The sequence below is a fragment of the Salvelinus namaycush genome, chromosome 4 (assembly GCF_016432855.1).
Source record: "Salvelinus namaycush isolate Seneca chromosome 4, SaNama_1.0, whole genome shotgun sequence".
In the NCBI taxonomy this organism is placed as follows: domain Eukaryota; kingdom Metazoa; phylum Chordata; class Actinopteri; order Salmoniformes; family Salmonidae; genus Salvelinus; species Salvelinus namaycush.
The window spans coordinates 69,785,856-69,808,710 of NC_052310.1; the positions used below are offsets into that span (position 1 = coordinate 69,785,856).

The 22,855-nt window shown below is 43.9% G+C and overlaps 2 protein-coding genes across 2 annotated transcripts; one reads left to right on the top strand and one right to left on the bottom strand.

Moving 5' to 3' along the window:
- Positions 1-582: 582 nt before the first annotated feature.
- LOC120046766 (transcription factor MafK-like) lies at positions 583-7,971 on the top strand. The gene is made up of 3 exons (XM_038992254.1): positions 583-785; positions 5,599-5,685; positions 5,809-7,971. The coding sequence occupies exons 2-3, from the start codon at positions 5,650-5,652 to the stop codon at positions 6,250-6,252; spliced, it is 480 nt and encodes a 159-aa protein (XP_038848182.1). The 5' UTR covers positions 583-785; positions 5,599-5,649; the 3' UTR covers positions 6,253-7,971.
- A 4,587-nt stretch (positions 7,972-12,558) lies between these two features.
- On the bottom strand, positions 12,559-19,420 carry LOC120045708 (transmembrane protein 184B-like). The gene is given in 8 exon segments (XM_038990650.1): positions 12,559-13,084; positions 13,813-14,013; positions 14,222-14,349; positions 14,351-14,389; positions 14,580-14,747; positions 14,909-14,999; positions 16,184-16,349; positions 19,194-19,420. Coding segments are annotated over 8 exon segments (1,191 nt in total). The 5' UTR covers positions 19,362-19,420; the 3' UTR covers positions 12,559-12,854.
- Between the last annotated feature and the right edge of the window lie 3,435 nt (positions 19,421-22,855).

Below are 22,855 nucleotides of genomic sequence, written 5' to 3' on the forward strand. Positions count from 1 at the left end.
TGACGGGAAAATTTGTCAGTTGCCTGACTCTCTAAAATAAATGGCGCCCTCTGTCGTACGAGATGTCTTATAGAGTGTTTAATGATTAAACAAAACAACTGTAATTTTTAAAATTGTGTTTAATATTTAGATATCGTTTTTAGTATTTATGTATGATGCATACTGATCTTTGGCTAGTAATCCACTATAAGGAGAGCCTCAAAATTTGTGATTTCAAAATGCAATGTATTGGAGCAAGGAGTCAGACTCTCCCTTTCTACAATATAAGTATTATTGTAATTTCAGGGTTGTTGCTTTTTTTTCACCTTTATATAAACATGAAAGTCATTTTCACCTACATTCACTAGGTGTGCAGCTGACTATTCATTTGGAATGTCATTTTTCCCTAATCTATTTTCATTTTCCATACATCGCCTTTCTAAATCAATAAGAATATGAAAGGAGACGCAGGTCATCATCATTAAAAATGTTTGGGACTCATGGATTCCTTATTGTTTACATCCCGATCCTTTGCTTGCAGCTCGTACGCTGTGGGGGCGGGCGGGATCCACCCTCATTCCTTCGAGCTTACGTCATTGTTACTGTGTTTTTTGTGAATGAAAGAAACTAACCCCACCGAACAGAGTAATTCCGGGAAAAGGCGGACTGACATTTTGTCGCTTATCTCACTTCGACTGAACACAGTATTTGACTTTTCTCCGTGTTTTGAAACATTTATTTATACAATTGTGTCGACAACTCAAAGACTGGCAGTTGGTACTCTCCAACGACATAGCTAAGGACAAGTAAGTAGGCAGCTGTTTGCTTTTCGAGTTAGCCAGCCACCTAGCTAGCATTGGCTAATCTGTGTTGTTGGCTAATGCTACTAGCATGTTGTTTAGCTAGCCTTTCAAAATTGATACAATTTGGCAACAATGATACGACCACATATTCACTATTTACACATCTTAGATGCATGTCGGGTATTGTTCTCGATATGTGGTGTTTTGTATAACATTGTATAGGTTCTCATTTTTTAAGATTAAAAGGAGCTATTTAAACGTTGCTTAAAAAAAATGGATGGCGACCTGCGCAGTTGCCGTGTGTTTACTATCGCATTGAGCTAGCTCGCCAGCTCCCTTCCAGTTTAAGGAAATGGGTGGATTTTTATTGAGAATTAAATGTTTACATAGGCACAAATCTTAAATGTGAATCTGTTAATAATGAAAGTTAGCTTATCAAACATCAATATAATTTGAAAGGTAAATATAGCTTTGTGTTTCTCCTTCTCGGCTAATTGGATTATACGTTACAACTAACGTCAGAACTGTATTGTGTTATAACACTATTAGGCACAAAATACTGCTTTAAATGCAGAATTTAGGAGACGGGTATCGTTCAATATTTAGTGAGGTTTTATTGACACAATACATGTACGAGAGAGTGTAGTCGCCCGTTAGAAACTAGCGGTGGGCAGCTTATTGCTGAATCACTATGACTTTATGAAATGGTCACATCGGTTTACAACGGCGCCTCGTGGTAGGACAGACGTTTTTGAGTGTAAGGTCACTTCCCACGCATTTCGGGAAACAGTAAGGTCAAGGATCCACCATAAACTCACCAGAGCCTTTATTTAGAACAATAATTATAATCCCGTGTAGACGTCAATGTTAGAGCTGAGTCGTCATTCTATTTTACATCTAGCCAGTTCTTGTTGTGATCTCGTTCCTTATCCTAATTGGGGAAAGGGGATTTTATTGTTAATTATTGTGACAACACATGAGGATAACCTACATCAAACACAAGAATAACTTCTAAAATAACACTCAAAACATAGCTGCCACTTGTCCTGAATAGATAAAATATTAAAATGTAAAAGAGATCCTCCAAATACCAAGTTTCACATGCAAGAGTCCAACCCAACCAGCAGAGGCTCCTCAGAGGAGGAAGGGCAGGACCATCATCCTCAATGAATTTCGTGAAAATAAATGGAAACATTAAAGTTAACCTTTTTAGATAAAACTATACTAAATATATTAATGTCACCAAATAATTGATTTAAAATCCACTGTTTTGCATTGAACGTCTACAGTTGCCTCAGCAGCACTAGGGTAGCACCATGGTGTAGCCGGAAGACAGTTATCTTCCTTCGTCCTCTGGGTACATTGACTTCAACACAACCTAGAAGGCTCATGGTTCTTCCATAGACTTACACAGTAATTATGACAACTTCCAAACCAATCAGAGCTCTTGCAGCATGAACTAGCATGTTGTCCACCCAATCAAAAGATCAGAGAATGAATCCAGTACTGAAAGCTATAGCTAGCTAGCACTGCAGTGCATAAAATGTGGTGAGTAGTTGACTGAGAGACCAATAGTTGAACAAATTAATTTCTTCCAAATTAAGAAGTGAGAGGTTGTATTTTTTAAAGTTGAACTTTTACTTAGCAAGCAAATGCAGCTCGCTAGTTTTAGCCTACTCAAACGCCCTGCTCAAAAAGAGAGCTTGCTGGCTATGTTAGCTTGCTGGCTATCAAATACTGGAACTCTTCCAAGTCAAGGTAAGCTTTTGGTTTTATTTTATTCCCACCGGGGCCTGCCGGTGTAACTGCTGAACTGCTTTCTGACTGCACTGTACTGCATGATTAAAGAAGGTTTACTTACGCGTCAGTTCTAGTAGCTATGTTGACAATGGCGTGACAACGATGTAGGCTGTGTGTAGCGGTTAGCGGTCATGGTATGAAGGTTTGGATTGGAAAGGTTTTTGTGCCTGGCCATAGACAGCTGATGTGCAATGAAGTCCACAAGCGAAGGGAAAAGAAGAGGAGAGGACGTAGATAGTTGCAAGACTACAAAGGGAAACCAGCCACATCACGGACACTAACGTCTTGCTTCCGGACAAGCTAAACACCTTCTTCACCCATTTTGAGGAGAACACAGTGGCACCGACGCGGCTCGCTACTAAGGATTGTGGGCTCTCCTTTTTCCGTGGCCAGCGTCAGCGCAAGACATTTTCGTGTGTTATGCCTCGCAAGGCTGCCGGCCCAGACGGCATCCCTAGCCGTGTCCTCAGAGCATGCTCAGAGCAGCTGGCTGGAGTGTTTATGGACATATTCAATCGCTCCCTGTCCCAGTTTGCTGTCCCCACTTCAAGATGTCCACCTTTGTTCCTGTACCTAAGAAAGCAAAGGTAACTGAACTATTGCACCGTAGCACTCACTTCTGTCATCATGAAGTGCTTTGAGAGGCTAGTCAAGGATCATATCACCTCTACCTTACCTGACACCCTAGACCCACTTCAATTTGCTTACCGCCCCCAATAGATCCACAGATGATGTAATCGCCATCGTGCTGCACACTGCCCTATCCCACCTGGACAAGAGGAATACCTATGTAAGAATGCTGTTCATTGACTATAGCTCAGCATTCAACACCATAGTAACTTCAAAGCTCATCATTAAGCTTGGGGCCCTGGGTCTGAACCCCATCCTGTGCAACTGGGTCCTGGACTTCCTGACGGGTGCCCCCGGGTGGTGAAGGTAGGAAACAACACCTCCACTTCGCTGATCCCTCCTGTACTCCCTGTTTACTCATGACTGCATGGCCACACGCTTCCAACTCAATCATCAAGTTTGCAGACGACACAACAGTAGTAGGCCTGATTACCAACAATGACGAGACAGCCTACAGAGAGGTGAGGGCCCTGGGAGTGTGGTGCCAGGAAAATAACCTCAAACTCAATATCGACAAAACAAAGGAGCTGATCATGGACTTCAGGAAACAGCAGAGGGAGCACGCCCCTATCCACATCGACGGGGCCACTGTGGAGCAGGTGGAAAGCTTCAAGTTCCTCGGCGTACACAACACTGACGATCTGAAATGGTCCACCCACACAGACAGTAAGGTGAAGAAGGCGCAACAGCGCCTCGACAACCTCAGGAGCCTGAATAAATTTGTCTTGGCACCTAGAACCCTCACAAACTTTTACAGATGCACAATTGAGAGCATCCTGTCGGGCTGTATCGCCGCCTGGTACAGAAACTGCACCGCCCACAACCACAGGGCTCTCCAGAGGATAGTGCGGTCTGCACAACGCGTCACCGGGGGCAAACTACCTGCCCTCCAGGACACCTACAGCACCAGATGTCACAGGAAGACCAAAAAGATCACCAAGGATAACAACCACCTGAGCAACTTCCTGTTCTTCCTGCTACAGGTGCATCAAAGCTGAGACTGAAAAACAGCTTCTCTCTGTCCATCTCAAGGCCATCAGACTGTTAAATAGCCATCCCTAGGTGGCTTCCACCCGGTTACGTAACCTTGCACCTAGAGGCTGCTGCCCCATATACATAGACTTGAAATCACTGGCCACTTAATAATGGAACACTAGGCACGTTAATGTTTACATATTTTTGCTTTACTCATCTTATGTATAAACTGTATTCTATTATACTGTATTTTAGTCTATGCCAACCCAACATTGCTCATCCTAATATTTAATTATTCCTTAATTCCATTCTTTTACTTTTTAGCTTGTGTGTATTGTTGTTAATTGTTAGATATTACTGCACTGTTGGAGCTAGAAACCCAAGCATTTTGCTACACCCAATAACATCTGCTAAACGTGTATGTGACAAATATAATTTGATTTGATATATACAACGAGCAAAGGGAGCATTCTGTTTTTATGTGGCTGCTATGAAAGGGAACTCTGTTTGCGTGTTATCGTGTCTTCATTCTGCCGATTCTGGTTAAAAAATATATATATATATATATATATATTTTTATAAGTTAGACTGAAGTGAACAGAACAGGTATAAAAATAGATTAATTTGTCAAATAGAAATTCACATTTGCAACTGTTGGACTAATGATTACATCCTAGATCAGCTAGATGCAGGCATGAGTGTGCAAGGCGTTATTGAATGTGTCACTGTCTGTCACCTTGATTACTCAAAATTCTAACGACCTGTGCACCTATGTTGTAAACTTTCATTCATAGACTAGGTTGTAGCAACCTCATGATGGGTATTGGGAAAATTTGAGTATTATGTAGTAGCCTAAACCTATCACTGTTACATTGAGCTGGGTGAATGGAATATGAATGACAGTATGCTGTCATAAGGCCTTGCTCATAAAAAAAGCACCCCCCCATCTTAAACGTCACCGACCGCCACTGAACCCAGCCCCATACTTTGAGCATTTGGAAATGCACAATATGTCCAATCTGTTAGGTTATAACTGTATTCATATTAGTTCAGTTCTGCTGTGAGCGTTAGGAAGTGGTTACTAGTGTTTGAGGGGAACACCTGATTTGAGCAATGTGGGATGGGCACATGATAGACTTAACTTCCCTTCACTATTCCAGTCAGGGGAGAAATCTTAAACTTTCAAAACCTCACTTTACTCCCACTTAGACAGTTGAATGATAGACCGCAGAAGTGTGGTGGATGTTTTTTCTTTTCAAGGGAAGGTCTTCAGTCCAAGATGGAATGTCTTTATATCCTACTACACTGGTGTAGTGTGTATGTACATAAGGGAACACATGAACTTCATTAGATTAACGTTTCTCAAATGCTTCAAATGTAATCATGTCCTTTCTCTCACTCTCTTTTGTAGACCGTCTATAAATCTGTGTTTATTGGTGTCGGAGACACAGGATAAAGCCAGATGATGACGTCAGAAAGAAGCAGCAAAGCCCTGAAGGTAGAATTAGAATACATTTATGATAACGTTTGGAGTTCATTCGATTTTAAAGTGCATTTTACACGCACGTCACAGCGCTTTCTCTAAAAGAAAATTATAAAACTCTCCATCCTCCCTCTCCAGGTAAAGCGGGAGTGTGGTGAGAACGTTCCGGTGTTGTCGGACAGCGAGCTCATGTCCCTGTCTGTACGGGAGCTCAACTTGCACCTGCGGGGTCTGTCCCGCGAGGAGGTCCAGAAGCTCAAGCAGCGCCGGCGCACTCTGAAGAACCGTGGCTACGCTGCCAGCTGCCGGGTGAAGCGCGTGTCCCAGCGCGAGGCCCTGGAGCAGCAGAAGAAGGAGCTCCAGAGGGAGGTGGAGAGGCTGGGGGTGGAGAACGCAGGGATGAGGAGAGAGCTGGAGGGCCTAGGGGCCAGGCTGGCAGCCCTGCAGAGGTTCGCCCGTGGGTTAGAGTCTGGAGGGGGCAACCTCCTGGCTACAGCCCCACGCCTCAACACAGCCTCTGTCATTACTATAGTGAAGACCCCGCCACAGGCCCACGTCCAGAGAGAGCAGGGGGGGTCCTAGGAGGAACCGACCGGGCTGGGGATGGACAAACGCTTGTACATGCACTCATATACACACACACAGGCACGTATATATATATATATATATCACACACACACAGGTAGACAAATGCACACTTGGAGAGAGCAGGAGGATTGGAGGAATAGGACAAATAGGCACTTATGAAGCTCATGCGCTTCGGATGACACACACACACAGACGTACAGTGTTCACAGGCAGTGACAAATAGTCTCTAAACCCAGCCAACACACACTCAGACATGCGTGGACTTATGGAAACACGACGGTTGACGAATCCAACTAAAGTATGACAGACGTGCAAAACAGGGACACAGACACCATCTGTGGACAAAGCCAGTTTTGCTGCTGGTGCTCTCTGTAACTGCTACTCAACAGGCCGAGCCAGCTAGCTCTCTGCCTTCTGGCATGGCATCCAGCCCTGCTACACAATGTCTGGGTTAATCAGACTCTTCCACCGCTTCTTCTAATGCTTTGACTTTTTAAATGGCATCACTATTGACATCTGTACACGTCTTGGAGTGTTGTTCCTCTGTACTTCTAGTGTGTCGATACTATTGTGCTTCACTGTGCTGCCGTGTGTAGTGGTTACATGGGTGTTTTCAACTGTACCACAGTGCACATTTTGGTTTGCTATAAAAAAACATCCTTTGCTTGTCTCTAGATTCCCCAACTTGCAGAAGTTGGTCATTGCTGGAAACAGTTGAATAATCAACATCTTGTAGAATGCTAAGTCAATGCAAAAATCAATTGATGCATTCCTTTATCTGTTATTTTATAATGTTTATACAAGAGACAAATGTTTGCGCAACTGTTTATTCAGAGGTATTTTATGTGTATTTAAAGGATAGATATTACAAAGCTAATGAGTGCTGTGATGTAATGTATGTTTCAAATACCTGGATATGACTAGTTTGGGGAAATTCTCAAGTCTAATTGTTGTATGAAGTGTGTGACAATTATTTTTGTAATGTTTAACTTGTAATGAGCTGTTTTAGATATGCTAAAGCCGACGGTCATGTTGCTGTAAGATGATTTTAGTATGTGTGTACACCATATTTGTACTAATTTCATAGTGAGTCGAGTGGCTTGTTGTAGGGATACTATTTTTCTATAAAGTACCAAGGTGATTGCGATGATACGTATTGTTATTTATGATAATTATTATTTTACGTTTTGTTTTCTGAACTGGCTCGAAAGGGAGACAAACACTGTAAGGAGAAAGAACGAAGGAAAAGAATGGTAGAAGAAAGATGGATATGAAGAAAAGATGTGGTGGTAGAGAGGATTTGGGAGGTGAATGAGGAGGTCAAAGAGAGGACAGAGATGAGGTGGTGCTTAATTCACCTGAAAGCCTTGTAACATCCATGATTTATCAATAAACCCCTGCTGACTCCACTAGACAGTTTGATTCGACATTCGGAAATGAATGGCAATATACATTTAAACTGTCAATAATATGACACATTATATTGTGTTGATTAATACTCCATTAAGATATACTTAGCTATCTTCTCAATATCAATGTTGCATAGCATTTATCCTCTGTCTCATAAGATTATTGTCAAATTGTGCTGGATGTTTTGTACAGCAAAACTAAAATGGTCTGTATTTATTACATGTATTTTTTCTATGGTGAAAATTAAGTACATTGTCTATTTTATATATTAATAACTGAAATAAATGTTGTATATATTGTGAATACAATGGAGTGATTGTGATCATTTATATAAATCAAATACAACAGGTGTAGACCTTACAGTGAAATGCTTACTTACAAGCCCTTAACCATCAATGCAGTTTTAAGAAAATACCTATTAAAAAAAGTTATTAAAGTAACAAATATTTAAAGAGCAGTAGTAAATAATAGTGAGGCTATGTACAGGGGGTACTGGTACAGATTCCGTGTGCGGGGGCACCGGTTAGTTGAGGTAATATGTACGTGTAGGTAGAGTTATTAAAGTGACTATGCATAGATAAGAGTAGCAGCAGTGTAAAAGTGGGGGGGGACAATGTGAATAGTCTGGGTAGCCATTTGATTAGATGTTCAGGAGTTCTATGGCTTGGGGGTAGAAGCTGTTTAGAAGCCTCTTGGACCTAGACTTGGTGCTCCGGTTCCGTTTGCCGTGCGGTAGCAGAGAGAACAGTCTATGACTAAGGTGGCTGGAGTCTTTGACCATTTTTAGGGCCTTCCTTTGACACCGCCTGGTATAGAGGTCCTGGATGGCAGGAAGCTTGGCCCCAGTGATGTACTGGGCCGTATGCACTACCCTCTGTAGTGCCTTGCGGTCGGAGGCCGAGCAATTGCATACCAGGCAGTGATGCAACCCGTCAGGATGGTGCAGCTGTAGAACCTTTTGAGGATCTGAGGACCCATGCCAAATCTTTTCAGTCTCCTGAGGGGGAATAGGTTTTTTCGTGCCCTCTTCACGACTGTCTTGGTGTGCTTGGACCATGTTAGTTTGTTGGTGAGGGGACACCAAGGAACTTGAAGCTCTCAACCTGCTCCACTGGTGGAGAGGGTCAGGTGAGTCCCCTTTCACCCCTTACAATGCAAAGCACATTATATTACTTTTTTGAAGTAGTCAAATCCAATTCCTTAAGTCAGTCATGACTCAATTGATAGTTTACCAACACCGCTACTATGACCACTGTTAAATTGTAATGGCTGACCATGTCACACAGCTGATCATGTAGTTGTTGATCACGCTGTTTTTGCCAGTTCTTCACCACTGGCAGGTTTCATAATGTATGAGAGGGAAGCAGAAAGGAGAAGAATGAAACCATAGTGTATGTACAACAGCAGGGAGCGGTTTTCTTTAGGGAACTACAACTACTGTTGACTAGGGAGGTTAAAATAAGCAATGGTAAACGTCCATGTAAAATTTCCTTTCAGAAGAGAAAAGCAGATATAATGTTCATGTAAAATGTACTTTCAGAAGAGAATAGCAGATATGTCTCCCCATGAGATTTCCCACTCTTTCACTTGTGATTTGGAGCTATATTTATCATAAAATCATAAGACATCTAAGAAATAGCATAATAGTGACAAGACTCCTTTAAAACAAATCTTTATTTTCTCTTGGCCTAATATTTTTTTTCTCTGAATATTATTTAGATGAAAAATAGAAGCATAATATCAGCAGCTTTATGACATAATACAGAAAACTAGTCAAAAGAAGAGAGTTTATAGAGCAACATCTTGAGTCTTCTACATCTGGTTAATAAAATGCACCCTAGGCCTCGATAAAGAGAGAGAGCGCAGAGCGAGAAGATATCAGAAAAATAGGAAATGGAGAATGAAATGGTCTTGTGGTGTGATTCTCTCTGTACCAGAAACTCTAAATGTTTGGGGATGAGTCCAAACCATCATAATATATTCAACGTGTTAGAGGACTCAACTGAATGCTACAGGAGACATATCATAATAAGCTCTGGCCTTTCCTCTCAAGGCCTACTTTAGTTCCATAACATGCTACACACTGGCCTCCACATGATAAATAAAGCAGACATTCTGGCCATACCTTAATGGCAGTGGTGTAAAGTACTTAAGTAAAAATACTTGAAAGTACTACTTAAGTAGTTTTTTGGGTATCTGTACTTTACTATTTATATTTTTGACAACTTTTACTTTAACTCCACTACATTCCTAAAGAAAATAATGTACTTTTTACTCCTTATATTTTCCCTGACACCCAAAAGTACTCATTACATTTAGAATGCTTAGCAGGACAGGTAAATTGTCTAATTCACGCACTTATCAAGAGATCATCCCTGGTCATCCCTACTGCCTCTGATCTGGCAGTACAAATGCTTGGTTTGTAAATTAGTCTGACTGTTGGAGTGTGCCTCTGTCTATCCGTAAATTTAAAAAAAACAAGAAAATCGTGCCATCTGGGTTGCTTAATATAAGGAATTTTAAATGATTTATACTTTTACTTTTGATACTTAAGTATATTTTAGCGATTACATTTACTTTTGATACTTAAGTATATTTAAAAACAAATACTTTAAAACTTTTACTCAAATATGATTTTAATGGGTGACTTTCACTTTTACTTGAGTCATTTTCTTTTAAGGTATATTTACTTTTAGTCAAGTATGACAATTGGGTACTTTTTCCACCCCTGCTTAATGGGAAATATTGACCCATCCAACAGACAATAGCCTCTCTGGACCCTGTCTTTCCTACGCATATTAGGCCTAGCTATCACACATAGCAAAAATTGAGAGGTCAGGATAGACGGAGGCTGGGACTCCACTCCACGACACAGCATTCCTTTCTCTAGCAGACAGAATGTGCAGGCTGCAGGCATAACGTGTTACCATGATCAGTCTGTGTTTGATAGATTTGTGTGTGTGTCTGTCTGTGTCAAGTCACCAAATATAATAGTCTCCCTGCTGCGCTCTGGTTGCAGGATTGAGCATGGAGCAGCAGGGACTCAACATGTCTTTACTGTATAATGGCAGCCAGTCCCGTATTACTCACTACCAGGGGCACAACTTTTACTGGGGACAGGGAGACATCTCCCCCCATATTCTGAAATTGCATTTGTCCCCCCGTTTTATCATTGGTATGTGATAAAAAAAAATCTTAAAGGCAACAGTGTGCTTTAGGGCCATACGTACGGCTCTGAGCGGTCGGGTAGGCTGTTTGGAGTGTTTATCTGACTGAAAAAAATATATGTCCCCCCCTCCCACATCTAAAACCAAAGTTGCGCCCCTACTGTCTACAATGAACTAAAATATAAACTATGGATAACGCAATATATTTTGTCTGTAAGCACTGAACATTCACTTCTGTGTAATGAAAACATGTATACAACACTAAAAGTGAGTCTAAAACTGACCCACACTTCATTACAAAGCTGAATATTTTATTGTATCGAGTTACACTTTATTTGCCTGAAATTGTGCAATGTTTGTCTAATTGGAATTGTAAGTATATAAAAATGTCCTACATTATAACCATGTAGCATAACATTTAACTATACTTATTGCGTTGTCTGATCACACAGATCGGTTTCACTAAGGTGTTTACCCTAGATGACTAACCTACATTAGAGGCCAGCAGAGGTCTGGTGACAGAGTGAGCCTCGCTGGATGAAGGCCTAATCCTCACCATACAAATAATGCCCCAATTACAACAGTATAATCCAGACTACCACACTGCTCGTCTGCCCTCACCCTGCTGGTCTGCATGCTACAGCCACTAAACACTGGAGCAGTTCTCTTCATCTGGAATCTGATCAAGTGCTGTCAAACCAACCATTATCCCTCCCTCCCTTCCCCATCCATCCCCCTCTCTCATCTGTCCCTGTCCCATACTCCAGTCCACACAGCTAGTTCTCCCCTAAACCACTCCCCCATCCATCCCCCTCTCTCATCTGTCCCTGTCCCATACTCCAGTCCACACAGCTGGTTCTCCCCTAAACCACTCCCCCATCCATCCCCCTCTCTCATCTGTCCCTGTCCCATACTCCAGTCCACACAGCTAGTTCTCCCCTAAACCACTCCCCCATCCATCCCCCTCTCTCATCTGTCCCTGTCCCATACCCCAGTCCACACAGCTGGTTCTTCCCTAAACCACTCCCCCATCCATCCCCCTCTCTCATCTGTCCCTGTCCCATACTCCAGTCCACACAGCTGGTTCTCCCCTAAACCACTCCCCCTCTCTCATCTGTCCCTGTCCCATACTCCAGTCCACACAGCTGGTTCTCCCCTAAACCACTCCCCAATCCATCCCCCTCTCTCATCTGTCCCTGTCCCATACTCCAGTCCACACAGCTGGTTCTCCCCTAAACCACTCCCCCATCCATCCCCCTCTCTCATCTGTCCCTGTCCCATACTCCAGTCCACACAGCTGGTTCTCCCCTAAACCACTCCCCCATCCATCCCCCTCTCTCATCTGTCCCTGTCCCATACTCCAGTCCACACAGCTGGTTCTCCCCTAAACCACTCCCCCATCCATCCCCCTCTCTCATCTGTCCCTGTCCCATACTCCAGTCCACACAGCTGGTTCTCCCCTAAACCACTCCCCCACACCATCCCTTTCAAATCAACTTTCAAAATTGTCACCATGGAGAATGGTCTTAAAACTGAACATTTTAAACCAAAACGACAAATAAAATGCCATCCATAGCCAAAGTACTTTAATATAAATGTAGTATGGGCCATCTTCATTGGATGTTAGCTAGCAAGCAGACACACTTTGTAACGATAAAATCACTTTTATTCAAACCATAAATGTCTCTCTAATAAGTGAAGTATAATTCTCTCAGAAAATCCCTATAAATCCTATATAACCAACCATTGAAGTTTTTTTAGACAATGGTTTCAACCATAACATCATGTTCCCAATAAGCGTATATTCTACCAAGAGAAGAGTTCCTGTAAAGTCCTGAATTGTGTGTAGTAGAGGATATTGAATGGACCAGGCTAAGTCATATGGTCCTGTATTGAGGTCGATGCCAACCCCAAACAACACACTTTAAATCCCCTGCCAATACTCCATAAGACCAGGAGGTAGTACCTCACCCCAACAGTCAGTAAAGAGGTGATTGGCTGGGGCCGGTGTGTGTTAACTTAGAACTCGTCATCCGAGCTGAGCAGCAGGGTCTTCTCGTTGTCGCGGGTGCTGATGGTGCTGTGCGTGCGGGACACAGGCGGGGCAGAGTGACCCTGTTCCAGGGTGGACTGCTGGGTGTACTGCTGGTAGGCCGGGGAGAAGTTATGGATAGCATCCTGGACCATGTCTCCAGGGTTCATCGTCTCCTTCAGGCTGCTGGAGATGCTCTTCATTGGGGCACAGCGACCTGAGAATATGGGGTGGAGGAAAGGACAACAGGTAAGAGATAAAATATCAAAAAGGTCAAGTAGGAGTTGTGTAGTAATTGTGAATAATGTAAAACCTAAACACAGTGAGAAATCACTGCTGGAAGCTTGCTGCAGTGAATGTAAAAACAGCAACAAGGACAACCACTGATTTGACAGAAAGCAACTTTTCATATAAAGTAAGACAAAAGGAACACAACATTGAACATAGGATTGTAAGAAGTAGAAAGAAGCGTAAAGCTGGGGAAGAGACTCAGTGGTAGACCTACCAGACTCTCCATACATAGGAACTGGGCCTTGATAACGCAGCATGGGGAAAGAGAAAGAAATGATATGGAAGGAAGAATAAGAAAGACAAAATGACCCAGAGTATAGGTAGAGGAGGGATGACCAATGAACCAAGATAGGCGTTTATAAAAAGAATGAAGGAAAGGAGGTATTCCAAAAACAAAGATGAATGAAAGATGATAAAGGATAATAAAGAAGTATGGAGAGGACGAGGACAAATTTGGAAACGTATGTTGACAAGGGAACACAGAGAAAAGAGAGTGTGAGTCAGTGAAAAGAGAAGACCTGACATCATGTTATAGAGAGAAGATAAGTTCTGCAAAATGTGAAAATATTACAGTACCACAGCCCAATGAGCTGGACCAACGTCAAGAAGGTCAACGCCACAGTAAATAATACAGCTAAAAGTTAGTCTCCTTACCCTGAGAGAGAGAGTCCAGCCTCTTGTCCATGTAGATCCTGTATGTGAAGGCATGACGCAGGGCCAGGGAGGCAAAGAACATCTCAATGCAGACGATGAAGTTCTGGTAACCGGCGGCAACCGTTCCCTCTCCCACTGACACCTCGGGTGAGTTGATTTTGGGGATGGCCCCACACTTCTCTAGGATGGCCAGCAACATGCCTGATGGCAAATAAACAGAGATTAATGAACAAATACTGGTATGTGAAGAATGACTACAGTACTATAATAATATTGATTTGGGTATGGATATGATATGAATGACCTCATTCATAATCAATTGCCAACAGCGCTTCAATTACCTAAAAATGTCAATCTGTATTTAGATGCTTGGTGTGTATGTGTGTATGTGTGTATGTGTGTGTCTCACCCTGCCAGAAGGAGAGGAAGATGACAGATTTGACCATGAAGAACTTCAGCAGGGGGCTGTAGGGGCTGAGCAGGTCCCGGGTGGAGAAATAGAAAAGAAAGAGGGCGTAGAGAGACAGGCTGACAGATGTTGTAGACGATGGACACATACAGGTACCCACTGTTCACACTGGGGGGACAGACAGGGACATGACAGTTGATTAGATTTGAGTGTAAACCAGCATTAGGACGAACCTGTATCACTGGATATACATCTATCCACACAGAAGCACAGTGTATTTTGGGTAGTTGAAAGTCTTATTATAAAGCGTTGGTATGAGATATTCTACGATTGCTTAAGAAGAAGCACAGTATCGTACTTGAAGTCTCCGTCGCGGTACTTTCCAAAGGCCTGTAGGATGACTGTGACCATGGCCATGAGGGGTTTGACCACACAGAACTGTAGCGTGGCCTGCTTACAAAACCGCAGGAACCCAATGGAGTAACTCCTCCCCCAGAGACAACATGTACCGTAAATACAACTGGACCTGGAGGCGCAGGAAAACACCTTGTTAAATACAGCATCGGGTAATGAGAGATGTTCAACATACACACACAAATAGACTACACAAAACTACACACACACACTGACTATACACACACACACACACACACACACACACACACACGAGTGGAAGAAAAGCCTCACTGAATAGGTTTTCCTCTGATTTCAGCCATGATGGCGCTCTCTCCTCCCAGGTACTCATAACACAGGCTCAGGAAGTTATAGATGACAAACGCTGCACAGGAGAGACACACACATCATCAAAAAAAGACCATTTAAGAAGTCAACAACACAAACATTTAAACTACTCGGACATGTTTTACATCATAATTGCCCTCCTAATATGGGCATGGAAAAAAATCTCAAACCCAGTACTCTTCCATTCCCCCAACAGACAAGATTAGACAATGACTGTCATATCAAAGGAAATGGACACACACAATCTATTCTCACCTTTGACTGAACCAATGAAAGACTACCTACAGGATGTATCCAGTGGCCTGTCTATGACCTTCTCTGTCTGTATTGCATCAATGTGACCAATATGACAGAGGAAAGGCCCAGCCCTGATCCCTCACTGCATATGACCAACACACTTTACACCATTGTACTATCTATTAACCCCTAAAGGGGGATTCAAGTGTGTGTAACAGACAGTATGGGAGGGTGAGTGTCAGAGTGTGTGTTGGGTGTGTAACAGACAGTATGGGAGGGTGTGTGTCAGAGTGTGTGTTGGGTGTGTAACAGACAGTATGGGAGGGTGAGTGTCAGAGTGTGTGTTGGGTGTGTAACAGACATTATGGGAGGGTGTGTGTCAGAGTGTGTGTTGGGTGTGTAACAGACAGTATGGGAGGGTGAGTGTCAGAGTGTGTGTTGGGTGTGTAACAGACAGTATGGGAGGGTGAGTGTCAGAGTGTGTGTTGGGTGTGTAACAGACAGTATGGGAGGGTGAGTGTCAGAGTGTGTGTTGGGTGTGTAACAGACAGTATGGGAGGGTGTGTGTCAGAGTGTGTGTTGGGTGTGTAACAGACAGTATGGGAGGGTGTGTGTCAGTGTGTGTTGGTGAGTGTATACCTTGTGACTAGGAGTATTGCATAAGCCAGACCAGATAAACAGCTGACTCTCTGATAAGGGAGAGTTGTCTTCTTTCTCTGTGTGTGTGTGTCCCAGCAAGTTTGGTTGAGACCTCATCATTAGGGCTGCCCTGTAGGGTGAACAGAGTTGCTATGCAACAGGTTTTCCTACACAGAAATCTGGGCAGGCCTCAGAACAACAAGAGATAGCGCTGAGGCAGAGCAGCATTTAGCCATCTGTCCATGGGGCTGCACCATGACCTCCACACACTGGGTGAGGAAGTATCACAATACAGCTGATCTCCATGGTGAAGCCATTCACTTCTGTTCTACGCTAGTCTCTTACCCTTGTAGCAGTCCCTGACGGTGTCAAAGTAGACATAATACTCCTCGTTAGTGAAGAAGAGGAGGCTGAGCCAGGAGTCAAAGGCATAGATGGGCACGATGAAGAGGATCCGCACGATGTGTCTCTGCTCATTAGGAGAACTGTAGTACCGCAGGTGCATGTAGATCTGAGAGAGAGAGAGATGGTGAGAGGGAGGGAGCGAGATGGAGGGAGGGAAGGAGAGAGTGAGATGGAGGGAGGGAGAGAAGGAGAGAGACAGAGATGGAGGGAGGGAGGGAGGGAGAGAGAGAGATGGAGGGAGGAAGAAAGGGAGAGAGAGAGAGAGATGGAGGGAGGGAGAGAGAGAGAGAGGTGGAGGGAGGGAGAGAGAGAGAGAGAGATGGAGGGAGAGAGAGAGAGAGAGAGAGATGGAGGGAGAGAGACAGAGAAAGAGATGGAGGGAGAGAGACAGAGAAAGAGATGGAGGGAGAGAGACAGAGAAAGAGATGGAGGGAGGGAGAAAGGGAGAGATGGAGGGAGGGAGACAGAGAGAGAGAGATGGAGGGAGAGAGGTGGAGGGAGGGAAGGAGAGAGTGAGATGGAGGGAGGGAGAGAAGGAGAGAGACAGAGATGGAGGGAGGGAGGGAGAGAGAGAGATGGAGGGAGGAAGAAAGGGAGAAAGGGAGAGAGAGAGAGATATGGAGGGAGGGAGAGAGAGAGAGGTGGAGGGAGGGAGAGAGAGAGAGAGAGGTGGAGGGAGGGAGAGAGAGAGAGAGAGGTGGAGGGAGGGAGAGATGGAGGGAGAGAGACAGAGAAAGAGATGGAGGGAGGGAGAAAGGGAGAGATGGAGGGAGGGAGAGAGAGAGATGGAGGGAGAGAGATGGAGGGAGGGAGTGAGAAAGGGAGAAATGGAGAGAGGGAGAGAGATAGAGGGAAGGAGAGAGAGAGACAGAGAGAGAGATGGAGGGAGGGAAGGAGAGAGAGACAGAGAAAGACAGGCAGGGAGGGAAGGAGAGAGAGAGAGAGATGGAGGGAGGGAGAGACAGAGAGAGAGATGGAGAGGGAGAGAGACAGATGGAGGGAGGGAGAGACGGAGGGAGGGAGAGATAGAGACAGATGGAGGGAGGGAAGGAGAGACAGAGAGATGGAGGGAGGGAGGGAAGGAGAGAAAGAGAGACAGAGAGATGGAGGGAGAGAGGGAGAGACAGAGAGGGAGGGAGAGAGAGATGGAGGGAAGAAGAGAGAGACAGAGAGATGGAGGGAGAGAGGGAGAGAGATGGAGGGAGGGAGAGATGGAGGGAGAGAGATGGAGGGAGGCAGAAACAAAGAGAGAGATGGAGAGAGGGAGGGAGAGGGAGAGACAGAGAGAGGGGGAGAGAGAGACAGAGAGAGAGGGAGGGAGAGAGAGATGGAGGGAGAGAGATGGAGGGAGGGAGAGATGGAGGGAGGGAGGGAGGGAGGGAGAGAGATGGAGGGAGGCAGAGACAGAGAGAGATGGAGAGAGAGAGAGTCAGATGGAGGGAGAGAGTCAGAGGGAGGGAGGGAAGGAGGGGGAGACAGAGAGAGAGATGGAAAGAGGGAGGGAGAGAAAGACACGGTTTGAGTGTGTCAAGAAAAGCAGCGTTACAGTTCTTGAGTGCGCCTGGCACCTACTACCATACCCTCTTCAAAGGCACTTAAATCTGTCTTGCCCATCCACCCTCTAAATGGCACACATACACAATCCATGTCTCAATTGTCTCAAGGCTTTAAAATCCTTCTTCAACCATCTCCTCCCCTTCATCTACACTGATTGAAGTGGATTTAACAAGTGACATCAATAAAGGATCATAGTTTTCACATGGATTCACCTCGTCAGTTTGTCATGGTGTTCCTAATGTTGATACTCACTATTGTAAGTCGCTCTGGATATAAGCGTCAGCTAAATAACTAAAATGTACATTCAGTGTATCTAGAGAGAGGAGGGTGGGGATAGAAATAGAGAGGGATAGAAATAGAGAGGGATAGAAATAGAGAGGAGGGTGGGGATAGAAATAGAGAGGGATAGAGTAAGAAACAAAACTTGTAAGAAGCCACCAGACTCTCATTCCAGACAGAAGGACAGGTAGCCTTTGACGCGGTATGTGTGCAGTATGTGTTGACTTGTTCAGTTAAACAAACAGGGATTGTGTGTTGTTGCTAGGCAACCTGTGCTCTCTGAGCACTGCGCAGATGCATCTATTCCTCCAGCATCACCCCAGGTGGAACCTGTAGTTACATAACCCTCCCTTCCTCCACTGTATGACCTACAGGGACAGACAACACCTAGACACCTGAGTCAGCCACAGCCAACGGTCGACAGAAACACCAAATGGTGTTTATTTTTAGTGGATTGAGTGTTTTGTTTTGAGATGTGGGGAAGTCAAATCAAATACAATTTTATTGGTCACATACACATGTTTAGCAGATGTTATTAAGGGTGTAGCGAAATGCTTGTGTTTCTAGCTACAACAGTGCAGTAATATCTAACAAGTAATATCTAACAATTTCACAACAATACACACAAATCTCAAGTAAAGGAATTAAAAATATATAAATATTTGGACGAGCAATGTCGGAGCGGCATAGATTAAAATACAGTAGAATACAGTATATACATATGAGATGAGGAATGCAAAATATGTAAACATTATTAAAGTGATTAGTGTTCCATTCCTTAAAGTGGCCAGTGATTCATAGTCTATGTCTATAGGCAGCAGCCTCTAAGGTTCTAGTGATGGTTATTTAACAGTCTGATGGCCTTGAGATAGAAGCTGTTTTTCAGTCTCTCGGGCCCAGCTTTGGCACTGGCTCTCGTGGTTGTTGTCCTTGATGATCTTTTTGGCCTTCCTGTGACATCGGGTGCTGCAGGTGTCCTGGAGAGCAGGTAGTTTGCTCCCGGTGATGCGTTGGGCAGACCGCACCACCCTCTGGAGAGCCCTGCGGTTGCGGGCGGTGCAGTTGCCGTACCAGGCGGTGATACAGTGTGTGTCAGTCTGTGTGTGTGTATTACCTGGTGGCAGGTGAAGAGTAGGGCGGTCCAGACGAAGAAGCCCGACACGGCTTGGGCAGCGGGGGTCATCAGGAAGGTGGACTGTTCTGAGGTCAGCAGGGGGGCCTCTGGGAACCAGGAGATGTTTGGGCCCGGGGGGGTCATGGTGGGACGGGGACCAGGGGCCATACCCAGGGGGTAGTCCTCTCCAACCCCGACACCTAGTCCTAGCCGCTCAGACAGGGGCACGTCACGCCTCCACAGACGACTCATCTGGAGACCAGCGAACAGAGAGAACACAAGTCCTTTATGTCTACATTAATGATACATAAACAGTGTAGACATACGTTCTGATACGTTCCAGTTATACTGTACATGTGGAAAGCAGAGCATTATTGGAGAGACTGTAACTATCAATCATCAACCAGTTATCGATACTGTAATTTACGTTGATGAGAGCATCTGATGAAGGAAGAAAGACACAATGAGTCAGGTGTGTAGTACTGTTTACTGAAGAGTCAGAGAAAGAGAGAGAGATGGAGAGAGACCACTGTCAAACCAGTGTTTCACCCTACTACTAAACTGTATAGACAGGGCTTTTCCCTCCTGCCTAAAATCATTTGGTTTCTATTGACAGTTTTGGGTTAAACTGATCTGAAAGCATGTACTGTATCATTCAACTTGTCTGTTAACTACAGTATTTTTCTATGGAAGACCAAACACAAGGTTTATCATCATGAATCCCTATTTCAAAGTTTAGCATCAGATGTTTGTATTGCCAGGATCTGCCAGGCGATAACAAACTCAACGTCAGTTGGTGCTGTCATTGACATAATCATAGAAAAATAAGAAATACAGTCCACTTCAAAAGGCCACACAATAACACGTGAGACTAAAAATAGCCTGCTATGACTCATAATACCTTTCTCAAGCACAACAGAGACCTTGAGACCACAACAGTGGACAGCACATAGAGGACGTGTCTAAACTGACCTATCAGGGCTTTGCTGCCAAACTGCATAGCAACCATAAGTCACATTAACAGCAGCATAGCATGAGTCATGACAAACTGTGCCAGTAAATTGTTTCCACACACACAGGCATGCGAACACACAGGTGTGTGTGTGTGAGTGTGAGTGAGAATGAGTGAGTGAGAGAGATATAGGGGTCATTTGTATTGGTTTGCAGAGAATCAGCAGATCAACATGCAGAAAAGGGCTGGAGTGAATGCATCAGTGGCAGACAGACAGAGGGGGACACACACACACACAACTGGGAAGTGAAGTTCTGCTGAGGCAAAGGGAGATTGTGTCTCATTTGAAAGGCAAAAGGGCAGTCAGTGGAATGATGTGGCTGCCTGACAGACTGAGGAACACATAAAGCAACAGATGGAAGTGTGTGAGTGAGGTAATAATATTAAGAAATGATATGGGTTACAGCCAGCTAGTGGCTGAGAAAAGAGGAAGAAAATTGAATTCCGCAGGTAGGCAACAGATGATGCTTGGCAGCAACAAGAAAAATAAAAAAAGTTTCAATGGCATAAAGTCAATTGTTTTGTGTGTGGGGGGGCGGCGCTGATTAGAATTTGTTTGCACGCACTACAGATGGCTAATACAGGACTAGTAAAGGTCCAGTGCACTACTATTGTACCATTCAAAATTTGATGGTCACTTAGAAATGTCCTTGTTTTTGAAAGAAAAGCACATTTTTTGTCTATTAAAATAACATCAAATTGATCAGAAATACAGTGTAGACATTGTTAATGTTGTAAATGACTATTGTAGCTGGAAACGGCAGATTTTTTAAATGGAATATCTACATAGGTGTACAGAGGCCCATTATCAGCAACCATCACTCCTGTTTTCCAATGGCACGTTGTGTTAGCTAATCCAAGTTTATAATTTTAAAAGGCTAATTGATCATTAGAAAACCCTTTTGCAATTATGTTAGCACAGCTGAAAACTGTTGTCCTGATTAAAGAAGCAATAAAACTGGCCTCCTTTAGACTAGTTGAATATCTGGAGCATCAGCATTTGTGGGTTCGATTACAGGCTCAAAATGGCCAGAAACAAATTACTTTCTTCCGAAACTCATCAGTCTATTCTTGTTCTGAGAATTGAAGGCTATTCCATGTGAGAAATTACCAAGAAACTGAAGATCTCATACAATGCTGTGTACTACTCCCTTCACAGAACAGCGCAAACTGGCTCTAACCAGAATAGAAAGAGGAGTGGGGGGCCCCGGTGCACAACTGAGTAAGAGGACAAGTACATTAGTGTCTAGTTTGAGAAACAGACGCCTCACAAGTCCTCATCTGGCAGCTTCATTAAATAGTTACCGCAAAACACCAGTCTCAACGTCAACAGTGAAGAGACGACTCCGGGATGCTGGCCTTCTAGGAAGAGTTCCTCTGTCCAGTGTCTGTTCTTTCGCCCATCTTAATCTTTTCTTTTTATTGGCCAGTCTGAGAAATGTATTTTTCTTTGCAACTCTGCCTAGAAGGCCAGCATCCCGGAGTCTCCTCTTCACTGTTGACGTTGAGACTGGTGTTTTGCGGTAACTATTTAATGAAGCTGCCAGTTGAGGACTTGTGAGGCGTCATGGTGGGGTTATGGTATGGGTAGGCATAAGGGCATGGGTAGGCATAAGCTACTGGCAATGAACACTTTTACATTTTATCAATGGCAATTTGAATGCACAGCGATACCGTGACGAGATCCTGAGGCCCATTCTCATGCCATTCATCCACCGCCATCACCTCATGTTTCAGCATGATAACGCACAGCCCCATGTAGCAAGGATCTGTACACACAATTGTATAAACTGCCTTAATTTTGCTGGACCCCAGTTAGAGTAGCTGCTGCCATCCATAATAAATACAAATAAAATTCCCAGAAGCTGAAAATGTCCCAATTCTTCCATGGCCTGCATACTCACCGGACATGTCACCCATTGAGCATGTTTGGGATGCTCTGGATCAACGTGTATGACAGCGTGTTCCAGTTCCAGACAATTTCCAGCAACTTCGCACAGCTGTTGAAGAGTGGGACAACATTCCACAGGCTACAATTCACAGCCTGATCAACTATATGCGAAGGAGATGTGTCAAGCTGCACGAGGCAAACTGTGGTCACACCAGATACTGACTGGTTTTCTGATCCACGTCCCTACCTCTTTTGTTAAGGTATCTGTGACCAACAGTTGTATATCTGTATTCCCAGTCATGTGAAATCCATAGACTAGGGCCTAATTAATTAATTTCCTTATACATATGAACTGTAACTCAGCAAAATCTTTGAAATCGTTGCATGTTGCGTTTATATTTTTGTTCAGTATAATATTATTTTTAATTCGGATTTTTCAGGTGGTGCTGACCGCTGCGCCACTCGGGAGGTCTATTCATGCCAAGAGGCTAAACAACTGGCAGAGAAAAATTGTTTTCAGTAGAGAAACATAGTAGTAGCGACTAATGCAGTAAAACAATACATTACTTTAATCTGTTTTATTTCCCTTCAAATGGGCAAGTAAAATCACTTTACCTATAATCGATAGTTGAATATAGAGCAAACTTCGGCCGGCGCAGTTTTAGTGCCAGAAAGAAGATAGAAATTGATTTAATTACACAAAGATGCCATCGTTACTCCGACATCCATGTTCATTTTCCAGTCCTGCTTGACTAGAAA